General features: G+C 43.6%; 1 protein-coding gene across 1 annotated transcript in view; it reads right to left on the minus strand.

Annotated features, from left to right (window-relative positions):
- UNC5D (unc-5 netrin receptor D) overlaps window positions 1–12628 on the minus strand; it is a 159709-nt gene that overhangs the window by 38459 nt on the left and 108622 nt on the right. The window contains exon 10 of the mRNA XM_065398784.1: window positions 8829–8913. Coding sequence (XP_065254856.1) covers window positions 8829–8913 — 85 coding nt within the window. The remainder of the gene's footprint in view (window positions 1–8828; window positions 8914–12628) is intronic.

The raw sequence follows: 12628 nt of genomic DNA on the forward strand, positions 1-12628 counted from the left end.
GGGGGCAAGAGATGTTTCACTCTAATTCTTGCTAGGGCCTGAATCAACAGGGTTTTTGTTACTTTCTGAGAAATCAATATCCAATGTATTTTGCCAGCATCAAAGGAAGTATGGTATTTTGAGAGCAAGCTTGCCTATTTCTTTACTCTCAGGGAGCCCTTCAATGCATCCGTTATAAAGCCCCAGCAGCCAGCCCCATCCTTGAGGCTCTACGTGACAGACAACATATTTATGATCATCAGACCTTTGGCTTGGACTCCTTTTAGAGAGATCACCGGTTCCATGGCTGATTTGGCCAGGAGCACTGTGCTTCAAGACTCTGGAACATTTTAAGACATGGATTTCTTCTTCTTCTAGATTTAGCACAAGACCCACATTCCAGAGGATTGTATGACACCAATTCACAGCCGACACAGATGATTTGTGGTAAGAATTGGTATATTGCACAGATGATGGGACAAAAATTATGGTTTGGTTTTTGAAATGATAGCAATGGAAACAGAGCAGGGGGAAAGATCTGGGCTTAATTCAGAATGTCTTTTAATGTCTACCTTCTCCCCACAGGGGCTGAAAGAAGGAGGTGATAGTAATGATGACTAGTCTAATATACTGAACGATCTCCGCCTTAACCAATGCACAAGATGACATGATCCCTGCCCCCGATGGCTTCCTGGAACCACACATTCAAGGGTCAACACAGCCCTTCATTCTTAAGAAGTAGATACATCTGTTCATCCACCTAACGTAGACAACAAATTAGACTGTGATATCTGAAAACCAGGGAGGGTGGACAGTCTTTTGGATGAAACTTTACTAGAACTGCTATTGAATCATAAATGACTACACAGAGCAGAACTTTTGTAAGGAAAAGGGAACAAACATCCTTTTCCTGAACCCATAATTTAACCTTTCATCCACTGCTGTACAGTGAGCTGTCCACATGGCTGATGTCCTTCACTCAAGAGGTGGCTGCTTAATGCATATGGTCAGTAAAGTGATACAGAACTGTAACTCAGTATCAACTCTGCAGAGATTGCAGCTTCTTCTGCCATGGGAAACAAGAAACCCAGGAGCAACAAAAGGCAACCAGGTTCCCTGCATATCAGTACAGGATGCTGCTGCTGCTAAACAAGTCTGTTTTATTCCAGCAAAGCTAAGATGGCTGAAACAATGCTGTCTCAGTTATTTGAAAAGGAAACATTGCCTGTATTATAATGGAAAAATAAATCAATGTTTGCATTTGTTTCATTTTATAGGATTGCATAAAAAAAAAAATCTCCCTATGGTAATTTTCTGGTCTGGTTCTCACCACCCCTGCTTCTGCCCACAAAAATAAAACAGCAGGCAAAATTTGCTACTTGTATTTAATTAACCCATTTTAATTCACTTCTGTATAATCCTTGCAGCTGAAACAGCTGCTTTTCCCCTCCTTTCCTTCACATATCTTAATATTTCATTGAAAATGATCAAAATACTATGGTAGCAGATGGGGATGGAATATAAAAGTTCTCACAAAGGAGTTCAGATATCAGAGAAAAGCAGAAAAGGGTTTCACAATAAGTTTTGGAAAATATCCCTGGACTTTAAAATCCTCAGACAGCGCTTCCTCTTGGTTTTTAAAGAAAAACACCTGCAATTATTTAGTTATCTAAGCTACTGTAACCAAATATTTACTCTATATTAAATATAGGTACAGGAAAAGTGGACAATATTTCAAAAAAGAAGTGATGTAAAAAAAGAAAACAATTGCATATAAAGAGTCTATCGCCCCACGCAAAGAGAAGAAAGTCCCAGATTCCTAAACAAAGTCAAAGTGCTCCTTTCCTTGGACACAAGAGGCATCTCCATCCCCATAATGCTTCATGGAGACAAACCTCTAGGAATTGGCCAGTCTTGGACCACTATTCAAGTGTTAAAAATAGGGCTTGAGAGGTACATAAGCCTGCTTCTGGCCCCTCTATACAGAGGGTGCATCCCCTCCCCTCCAAAAAAAAAAAAAAAAAAAAAGAGCAAGCTTGAAATTCACCACTGAAATTATTATTGCAACTTGTCTGTTCAACTCAGTTTGGAATGTAAATTATGAAAGCGCAGTTGAAGGAAGCTAAAGAAACATGCAAAAAGTGGGAGCTTATTTAATTACACTGTAAGAATGTTGTTTGGAATGTCCCACTGCATCTTGTACCAGTGGTAGTGATGGAAAAACTAATAAATCTAATCCTCGCACCTACTGAGCTAAAGCAGGGAAATTTGTTGGAGGCCTCAGGCAAAGATTGAAGGGAAGTTGGGTTTCAGAACAGTTCTTGGTAACACAGACTGAGAAAACAGAATTTGTGCTTAATGGTAATGGAACAGATGATAAAATATGAAAACAAGTCAGAAAATTACATGATGAAGTATAAACAGCATCAAGCTACTATATGGAATTAACTATATGGAATTAACCAGTTGTGCTCTAGCAACACATCAGGGCATTGTTTCAACACTTAGGGTATGTCTACACTACGAGAGTAGTTCGATTTTACTTAAATCGAATTTGTGGAACCGATATTACAAAGTCGAATGTGTGTATCCACACTAAGGACAGTAATTCGACTTTGTGAGTCCACACTAATGGGGCAAGCGTCGACATTGGAAGCGGTGCACTGTGGGCAGCTATCCCACAGTTCCCGCAGTCCCCGCTGCCCATTGGAATTCTGGGTCGAGCCCCCAATGCCTGCTGGGGCAAAAAATGTGTCGTGGGTGGTTTTGGGTAACTGTCGTCATCCAACCGTCACTCCCGCCCTCCCTCCCTGAAAGCGCCGGCGGGAAATCAGTTTGCGCACTTTTCTGGTGAGTGACAGCGCGGACGCCACAGCACTGCGAGCATGGAGCCCGCTGCGACCATCGCTGCAGTTATGGCCATTGTCAACACCTCGCACCTTATCATCCAGCTTTTCCAGAGGCAGATGCTGAGAAATCGGGCGAGGAGGCTACGGCAGCGCGGTGAGGACATTAAGTCTGAGAGGGGCACAGACCTCTCACAAAGCACGGGACCCCGCGCCGTGAACATCATGGTGGCAATGGGTCATGTTGATGCTGTGGAACGGCGATTCTGGGCACGGGAAACAAGCACGGACTGGTGGGACCGCATAGTGCTGCAGGTCTGGGATGAATCACAGTGGCTGCGAAACTTTCGGATGCGGAAGGGAACTTTCCTGGAACTTTGTGAGTTGCTGTCCCCTGCCCTGAAGCGCAAGGACACCCGGATGCGAGCAGCCCTGACTGTCCAGAAGTGAGTGGCCATAGCCCTCTGGAAGCTTGCAAGCCAGACAGCTACCGGTCAGTCGCGAACCACTTTGGCGTGGGCAAATCTACCAAGGGGGTTGCTGTGATGCAAGTAGCCAACGCAATCGTTGAGCTACTGCTGTCAAAGGTAGTGACCCTGGGAAACGTGCAGGTGATCATAGATGGCTTCGCCGCGATGGGATTCCCAAACTGTGGTGGGGCTATAGATGGAACTCACATCCCTATCCTGGGACCGGACCACCAGGCCAGCCAGTACATTAACCGAAAGGGCTACTTTTCAATGGTGCTGCAAGCACTGGTGGACCATAGGGGACGTTTTACAAACATCAACGTCGGATGGCCGGGCAAGGTTCATGACGCTCGTGTTTTCAGGAACTCTGGTCTGTTTAGATGGCTGCAGGAAGGTATTTACTTTGCGGACCACAAAATAACTGTTGGGGATGTGGAGATGCCTATAGTGATCCTCGGGGACCCAGCCTACCCACTAATGCCCTTGCTCATGAAGCCCTATACAGGCGCCCTGGACACTGAAAAAGAACTCTTCAACTACCGTCTGAGCAAGTGCAGAATGGTGGTGGAGTGTGCTTTTGGACGTCTCAAGGGGAAATGGAGAAGCTTATTGACTCGCTCTGATCTGAGCGAAACCAATATCCCCATTGTTATTGCAGCTTGCTGTGTGCTCCACAATCTCTGTGAGAGCAAGGGGGAGACCTTTATGGCGGGGTGGGAGGTTGAGGCAAATAGCCTGGCTGCTGATTACGCCCAGCCAGACAGCCATGCGATTAGAAGAGCCCAGCGGGACGCGCTGTGCATCCGGGAGGCTTTGAAAGCTAGGTTCCTCAGTGAGCAGGGTAACCTGTGACTATTACGTTTGTTTAAAGAGAAGCTGAACCTGCCCCCGTTTCTTTACCCGGTTAATGTTGACTATACTCTCCAGCTACATACTCCGTCCCCCCCGTGAAGTGAATTCCTCAAAAAGATAATTTTTTGTGAACAATGAACATAGTCTTTCTCTGTGAACAAGACCATGCACAGCACCTATCACATGCGCACTCAGGACAAGGTCGAATTTTCGGCCTTCGCATTCAGTGCCTGGGGTCTTGCAGTGGAGATCAGAGAAGCGGGGCAGGACAGCGGAATTCGGGTAGCAGGCTGACATGGTAAGCCGTAGACTTTTGGCTGCTTAAAACTTAAATTATAGCAGTGCCCTCCTTTCACGGTCAAAGCAATGCTCCTAGCGTTGGCCAGTTCCTGCTGCCGGCAATCCGGCAAGCATGAACTCTGCCCCTGTCCCACCCCCTCGCGGCTGTCCCCGGGAAAGATCCCTGTTTGCTGCCCCTCTCCCGCCTCCACCGCGTGGCTGTAAACCGCCAGTTACAGTTCTGTAAAGGAACAGGCAAGCAGTCCCAATAGTAACATTCCCCTAATTCTAAGCAGGTCACCATGAGTGACATCACTCTGCTGAGGATTTCTGAGACAGAGAAAGAACGCATGCTGCGTGAAAGCCAGCAAAAAACAGGGCCATATGCCGCCATGCTCTGCAAGGCAATGATCCCAGAGTACTTGATGATAGCCTGGCGCAGAAAAGTTTCCTACCACGGAGGACACAATAAGGCCGCTCTTCCCAGGAACCTCATGCAAAGGCTTTCCAATTACCTCCAGGAGAGCTTCGTGGAGATGTCCCATGAGGATTTCAGCTCTATCCCCGGACATATAGACCTTATTTTCCAGTAGCTGCACTGGCAAGGACTAAAAAGTAGAGCGCCTAGGGCAAACTAATCATGAAAAACCCATTGTTAATATTCCTGTTCTGTTCAAAATAAATGTTTACATGTTTAATACACTTACCGACTGATCCTTCCCCTCATTCAGGGTCCGGGTTAACGCCTGGGGATGGTTGGTAGGGGATCTCTGTGAGGGTGATGAAGAGATCCTGGCTGTCGGGGAAATCAGCGTTGTAAGCGCTGTCGACTGCCTCGTCCTCCTCATCTCCTTCCTCATCTTCCCCGTCCGCTAACATCTCCGAGGAAGCGGCCGTTGACAATATCCCATCCTCAGAGTCCACGGTCAGTGGTGGGGTAGTGGTGGCGGCCGCACCTAGAATGGAATGCAGTGCCTCGTAGAAACGGCATGTCTGGGGCTGGGATCCGGAGCGTCCGTTTGCCTCTTTGGTCTTCTGGTACCCTTGTCTCAGCTCCTTGATTTTCACGCGGCACTGCGTTGCATCCCGGCTGTATCCTCTCTCTGTCATGGCTTTTGAGATCTTCTCGTAGATCTTCGCATTCCGTCTTTTCGATCGCAGCTCCGAAAGCACGGACTCATCGCCCCACACAGCGATCAGATCCAAGACTTCCCGATCAGTCCATGCTGGGGCCCTCTTTCTATTCTGAGATTGCATGGTCACCTCTGCTGGAGAGCTCTGCATCGTTGCCAGTGCTGCTGAGCTCGCCACGATGTCCAAACAGGAAATGAGATTCAAACTGCCCAGACAGGAAAAGGAATTCAAATTTTCCCGGGGCATTTCCTGTGTGGCTGGTCACAACATCCGAGCTCGGACTGCTGTCCAGAGCGTCAACAGAGTGGTGCACTGTGGGATAGCTCCCGGAGCTATTAGCGTTGAATTCCATCCACACCTACCCTAATCCGACATGGCCATGTCGAATTTAGTGCTATTCCCCTCGTCGGGGAGGGGTACAGAAATCGAATTTAAGAGACCTCTATGTCGAACTAAATAGCTTCGTTGTGTGGACGGGTGCAGGGTTAATTCGATTTAACGCTGCTAAATTCGACATAACCTCCTAGTGTAGACCAGGCCTAATTCAGAGAGCAAAGTGATGTCTAGGTGACTTGAACGGATATAAAAACCTAAACTGCCAACACTGTTTCCTACAGTACCTTAGAGATCTCGCATCCGAGTACAAGGCTGACACTGCTTAGCCAGAGATTTGTCAGGATCACAAAATAAAGAATCTCAGTGTAAACAGTAAGAGAAAAAGGAAAGTTATACTCAGCAGAAGTGCAAACAAGCCTTTAAATGATACAGACTGTGGCTTAGTAGTAGGAGCAAAAGGCAAATTTAAGATTCTAAGTGTCCTGGGCTTACTGATTTTTATCTTTAATCTTAACATTATTTAATGATAAAATCAAGTTTGCTTAATTTAGAAAAATACACCTCAGTAGTATATATTAACCAGAATTCTTGTGACAAACTCTCTTGAGTAAATACATCACCGAGGAAACTAAGTGACAAGTTATATTTACCCAAGAAGCTAGAGCAACTCTAAGTCAATATGTACAGTAAAAGGGGAAGAAAACAACCCACTAACATGCCAGTTTCTCATGTGCATATCAAATACACTCAAATGGGAATATGTGGAAAGGAAAATAACTCTCATGTGCAACAGTGGGGGCACTAAAGGGAGGAAGTGGCTAGCAGTCAGATAACACTTAGCACTGTTAAAAGTCCAGAAGGCCCTGAGTATTGTCTAATGATTGGAGAATAATTTAGAGTCAGAGATGGGTGTGGGTGTTTTCCCTCTGTCTCTCTTCCACCATTATGATTTCAGGCAAGATATTTAGGAACAAGTTTTCAAAGGTACTTTAATTCTGGGTATCCGATCTAAAACACCTCCAGCCTGATATTTAGAGGTGCTGAGCACCCACATATCCTACATTTCTCAAGTTGGGCACCTCAAATTAGTAGACACACTTGGAAATTTTTGGTTTTATCTTTCCATCACAATTTGCCCATCTGCTGAATGCGTGTAAACTCATCTGCCTTACTAAGAAGCTTTAACTAATGAACGTTAGTATGGTTCATCCCAGGTTCTCAAAGCAACCTAAGACTAATGCAGTTCCTAAGGTCTGCCAAGCCCCTTCAAGTCACAGATATCCCCACAAGGACTACCCTGCTGAGACTCAGCTGAGGGACAAGGACCCAAAAGGAACAAGAAAAATAATGCAGTAGTAGGATTATTTGACTTGGAATAAACATCACCTAGAAACTCAATACTGTAAACTGGGTTCCTGACACGGACCTGATTTATTCTGTTTCACAATTTTGCATTTGAGATAAAAGGAATTTGGGCTCTAAAAATTAAGGATTGTCCTGTAATTAGTGACAATTGAGAAGTAGGGCTAGCACCCTACCCGCTTCACACCTGCCTCCCCTCAAATCCTTGTACTAGCATTGTGACAATATGCTACATTTGTGACCTAAGTGTGCTCACTTCAGTTACTAGATTCTATTAAGTAAAATTTCACTTTGTAATTCTACTGAGTCTCCTGGTATTTGAGAACAGTTTCCAGACAGAACTTAGCAGAACCTAGAAAATAACTTGTGCCAAACTTAGCACTGCACATCAGCAAAATCCATTGGGCTCTGAAAAACAACTGACTGATAGAGCACTTTGATTCTTTATAACCTATGTTGTGTGAAAAGTTAAAGCCACTGGGAAACAGAAAATCCTTTTATGGGAACAGCTATCAAAATCTGTTAAAACCATCTGTTTCTCTGGCTGTTTTCCTTCGTAACAAAAAGGGGAAAAAAACTAATCTGAGGTAAGAGACCCTTGGTCAAATTCTACTTTCACACTGATGTAGATCTGGAGAAACTCCACTGATTACAATATAGTTACTCCTGGCATAAATGATAGCAGAATTCAGACCTCCCCCCCATGTCTAATGGCCATCTCGTTTATGAAAAGGTCCAAAAGAGTAGCTAGGTATATTTTATGTGGCAGAGATAATGGCAGCACATATGATACAGCTGCACAAAAATCAGCTGCCTGAACTTATCAAAAGCTTAGTAACAACTTTCCTTTTCCTTCTGTTTCTAATTATTTAAAGTGATTGCAATGGTGCTGGATTGAAAGCCTGGGAGAATGAACTCCTTTATTTATCCACAAAAGAGAAATAATGCAGGGCAAAGGCACTTCAAACACCCTCTTCACCACCTTGCCAAATGCAACGCACAAGGATCACACTTCTAATGGTCAAAGGGCAGTTCAGTTTCCATGGTCCACTCAATTCTTGCTGGGGCAATGTGACAGTCTGCTCTCTTGTTGGCTGTCTGTGACTACAGTCTCTGATAGTGACTTCAGAACAGAGTTATCTATAAGTTAGGAACTGGACTATCTATGCACTAAGAACTTGACTGAGAACCCATTCATTCATTTCACATAGGTCACTGAATGTCCATAGGATGGTGATAACTATTCATCAGGAATGGGAAGAGTCAGACTGCTAACCTAGAAGTGCAAGATTCCTTACTAAAAAACCCAGTTCCCCCGAGTTATCCAGTCCTTCAACAGAGTTCTCATATCTGAATGTGTTTTCAGAGTGGTAGCATACAAAGTGCCTGATCGTGCTATTGCTTACCCCAGTAATTCCTATGAAGTCAATAATTATACCAGGGTAAAAGAGGGTGGAATGAGGCCCACATAATCCAATAATTGGTATGATGGCTATCAGAAAAGTATTTGCTGGGATTATGCTTTTTTGGGGGGACAGTATTGCCATGTGATTTTTAATTGGTTTCTCACCTGGACTCCCCTTGACTGATGGTAAGATAGATTTCCCATGAGCTCTCTTCAGGGATAGCTCCATGTGGTATCAGCAAACTGACTCCTACAACAGAACAAGTTTAGAGGTTATTGTTGGACTTCCCAAATCCAAAGCTTCTGGAAATACTTTGGACATAAAGGAAAACCTCACAAATTGCTTCTGAACTATAACCCCTTGAAATGTATACTACCCTAGCAAAAAGCCTTTTTGAAAATGGTAGTACAGGGTGGGCCATTAACAAATTAAGGAAATACATCTTATTAAACTGGTTTGTTTATTTGTCTGTACTACAGTATTTCCCAAAGGCCCCTATCAGGATCAGGTCCTCACTGGGCTAGGCTTTATACAAACAGTGGGGCAGGCATCCTGCCATTATGTGAGTTTTTGAAAGAGCAGACTTTGAGGTATTTTTGCACCAGTGAATTATGTAGGACAGAGGTTCTCAAACTGTGGTCCATGGACCACCAGTGGTCCGCGAGCTCCATTCAGGTGGTCCAGGGGTTGTTCCCTCTAAAGTGCGTGCCTGAGTGGCAGCACACGAGAAAATGAAGGGCCACCTACCTAATTAGTGGAGCCGTGCAGGCGTGGCTCCATTAATTAGGTGCCTGGACCCTGGAGAAGATGCACATGTAAGGTGAGGTGGTGGCCTTGGGGGGAATAGGGATAGGTGGGAGAGGGCAGTGGGGTAAGAAGTGGGGGGGGAATTTGGGACATGCAGGGCTGCGGCGGCCAGAGAAAGAGGCTCAGGGGCTTCTGCGGCGGGGGAGAGAGGGCACATCCCTCGCATTAGAAAGGTAAGACTACAGATATTAAAATATGAGTTGTGTGTTTTTATTTGTAGAACAAAAAATGTTGTTTATTATTAAGGTTTTTTATTAATATAGTGCTTTTATCCGATTTTATTTAATATAGCGCTTTACAATAGTTTGCTAATGGTACAAACAACATTTGGATAGATCATTAAGTGGTCCGCTGAGACCCTCAGCAATTTTCAAGTGGTCCATGAAAAAAAACGTTTGAGAACCACTGATGTAGGATGCATAACCTTGATGACTGAACTCTTCTCTTCATCCCTAGGTATAGAAAGACTTTTCGCCCACTCTGCCATCAATGCCACCTGCACAGAAGGGACTCCTTTATGGAAATGAGAGGACTTCAGTCTCATGGGCTCATTCAGTCCTTAGCCCCTTTGCTGAGACTGTCAGCAAAGGTTCTGTTTAGTTCCAGTTGTGAGGGTGTTCTCAAACCCATTTCCTAGTGGGGACATAATAAAACCACTAACTTATTTAATGCAGCCATCAGATTCAAACAACTTTCAGTCACTTCTGAACTAGGTCTGAATGCAACTCCAGCCACACAAAGGTGAATGACTGTATCCCATTAAAAGTTCTCAGAGCCATCTAGTCCCCTAGGGAATGTACTTCTGGCACTGACTTTATTCTTATTCTGTATGGTCAGATGATATAGCTATTTAGATTAAAAAGAAATAATCCAAATTTAAAATCCTCAGTAGCTTTTTCCTAGGTGTATACAGTCCACTGCAAAGCCAAGGACACTCAGCCCAACCCAGCCCCACAGTTCATGTGGAGTTCCTGAGCTTTCTTTTGTGTGTAGCAATTGCTTTGAAGTAAATCTTTTACATCAGCTAACAGATAAGAGCCCACAGAGCACAGTTCTTCTCTTTAATGCATCTTCTTGTTTATGATAAGAAATGAACTGGTTATGCATGACAAAAAAATCCTTTGCAAAAATAAAACCTCAGGGTTTCTTCCTCCCCCTCAAATAATGAACCTCTCACCCTCTCTTTCATCAGAAGAACCAATGCAAGAGTAGGAAAGCATACAACTTGGTGATTATAATTTCAATGCAGAGATGGCATCCTTCTAATAACATTACCGATGCTGCGTGAGCTGCGCTCCTGTAAGCCTGAGAGCTGCTGTACAGTCATGCAGCCCAAGACTCATTATAAAATAAGTTATTTGTGCTTCCAATTTATGAACATTATTCAGTAACATGCTGGTTATCATTAGTCTCTTTCACTTGTGCTAAGAATGAGGCACATTAAAAAACCCTGCTTGGAGCCTCCTGACAATGAGATTCATTATTAACTAGGTTTTAATATCAATACTAGAGAGGCATGGCCATCATTACATTGGTTAGATGCCGTATTTATGATAATCCCCTAGGTACTGCTCTCCCTGTATTGTTATAGGCACACACTTTGATAGTTAGGGCTAACTTCAGGGCAACCATTTTCCTCCATTAGAATGGGATAGAGAGAAGTTAGCTCTTTTGTGATGCTGGGAAAATCCACAAATGTTTAAGGGGGTGGATTTTCAAAGGCACAAAGTACAGTTAAGACAGCTAATTCCCAGTGAAAGTGGAAAGTGGTTAGGTGCCTTCTGTGCTTTGAAATTTCCCAGTTATGAAGCATTTAAACATGTCTGCCTCTTTGCAGGGTGAACCCCTTTGGACAACAGTGAGTTCTGGTGAAACACACACACACACACACACACACACACCCTTCCTACAGGATAGGAAGAAATTGAAAGGGCCAGGACCGCATTGTTGGATGTGTACAACAGTAGTTTGACAGTCGCAAACTTGAAGTCAAGTGTCACTCAGACAGAGCTGGAAATTGAGTCTAAGCTTACTCACAGAGCTCAGAGGTGGCCTGAAATTATCACAGCTTCACCTCAATCAAAGATCCGCTACCATCTTTCAACCCAGAAGAAAAAGCACAGGAATCAGAACACAGTGATTGAATGCAGCTGAATATCTGTGCCATCAAAAAGGGAGCTCCAAGTTATGAAGTAAAAAAAGATAGATTGTCTGTCTAATATCTTGACACTCTAGGGCCTAGAAAAAGTTTCTATTTTTGACATGTCACTCCAGCAATTAGCTTTGATTTGGGCAGGGGGGGCGAGGGGGAACACCTGCTACCTGACAGCCTTTTATTTGATCTGACAACAGAACAACCTGTTCTGAGTTCTCTATTTAGTTTTTTTTTTTGCATAACAAATGCATGCACGACTTTCTTAACCTTTAAAATGAGCTTTGCTAGATCTCAAAAAGCTGTTGGAGTAAACCAATTATTTAAAATGGCATTATCTGTGCATTCTTCTTTGCCCCCACGTTATCCACCTATATATCTATTAATATTATGAATCTTGTCATCTGTAAAGCTCCTTATAGTTTGCAAAGCTCAATTATTGTTTAAGGTTTCCTTAAGGACCTTTAGTCAATGCTACATTAAAGACAAATGTTTGCCAAATTGAATCTGCTGGTGCTTTTGATCAGGAGAAACTCATAATGGAGAGATCACCTACAAAAACAAACTGGATTTATAAAGATTTTCATTTCTTTTAGTTCATATGCACAACAGCCATTGCAGCTTATGGTTTGATGCTCCTCTTACAATGGTGTACATTGGAACTTACTCCATTGTGGCCATAATGGAGTTACACTGTTGTAAAGCCAACATAAATGAGGGAGGAAATAATAGATTCCAGATTCTTTCAATATGTCACACTTGCATACCTTCAGATAAATCCTGAAACGTCGAGATGCTACTGTGATTTGCAATTGTCTGCAAGATTTTATTTCAGACTAGTGGTAGAGGGGGAAAAAGTAAATTACATGGACCAAATACACCTGGAATTTATTTGCTTTGTGGGATGAGCATTATTTAAAGTAATTTGATGCAGAATAAGAATTCCTTTGCCCATCATCACTTTTGATAGCTACACTGTCTTGCTATCTTTGTAATGTTCATTCC

Source organism: Emys orbicularis, chromosome 2 (genome assembly GCF_028017835.1).
Source record: "Emys orbicularis isolate rEmyOrb1 chromosome 2, rEmyOrb1.hap1, whole genome shotgun sequence".
NCBI lineage: Eukaryota > Metazoa > Chordata > Testudines > Emydidae > Emys > Emys orbicularis.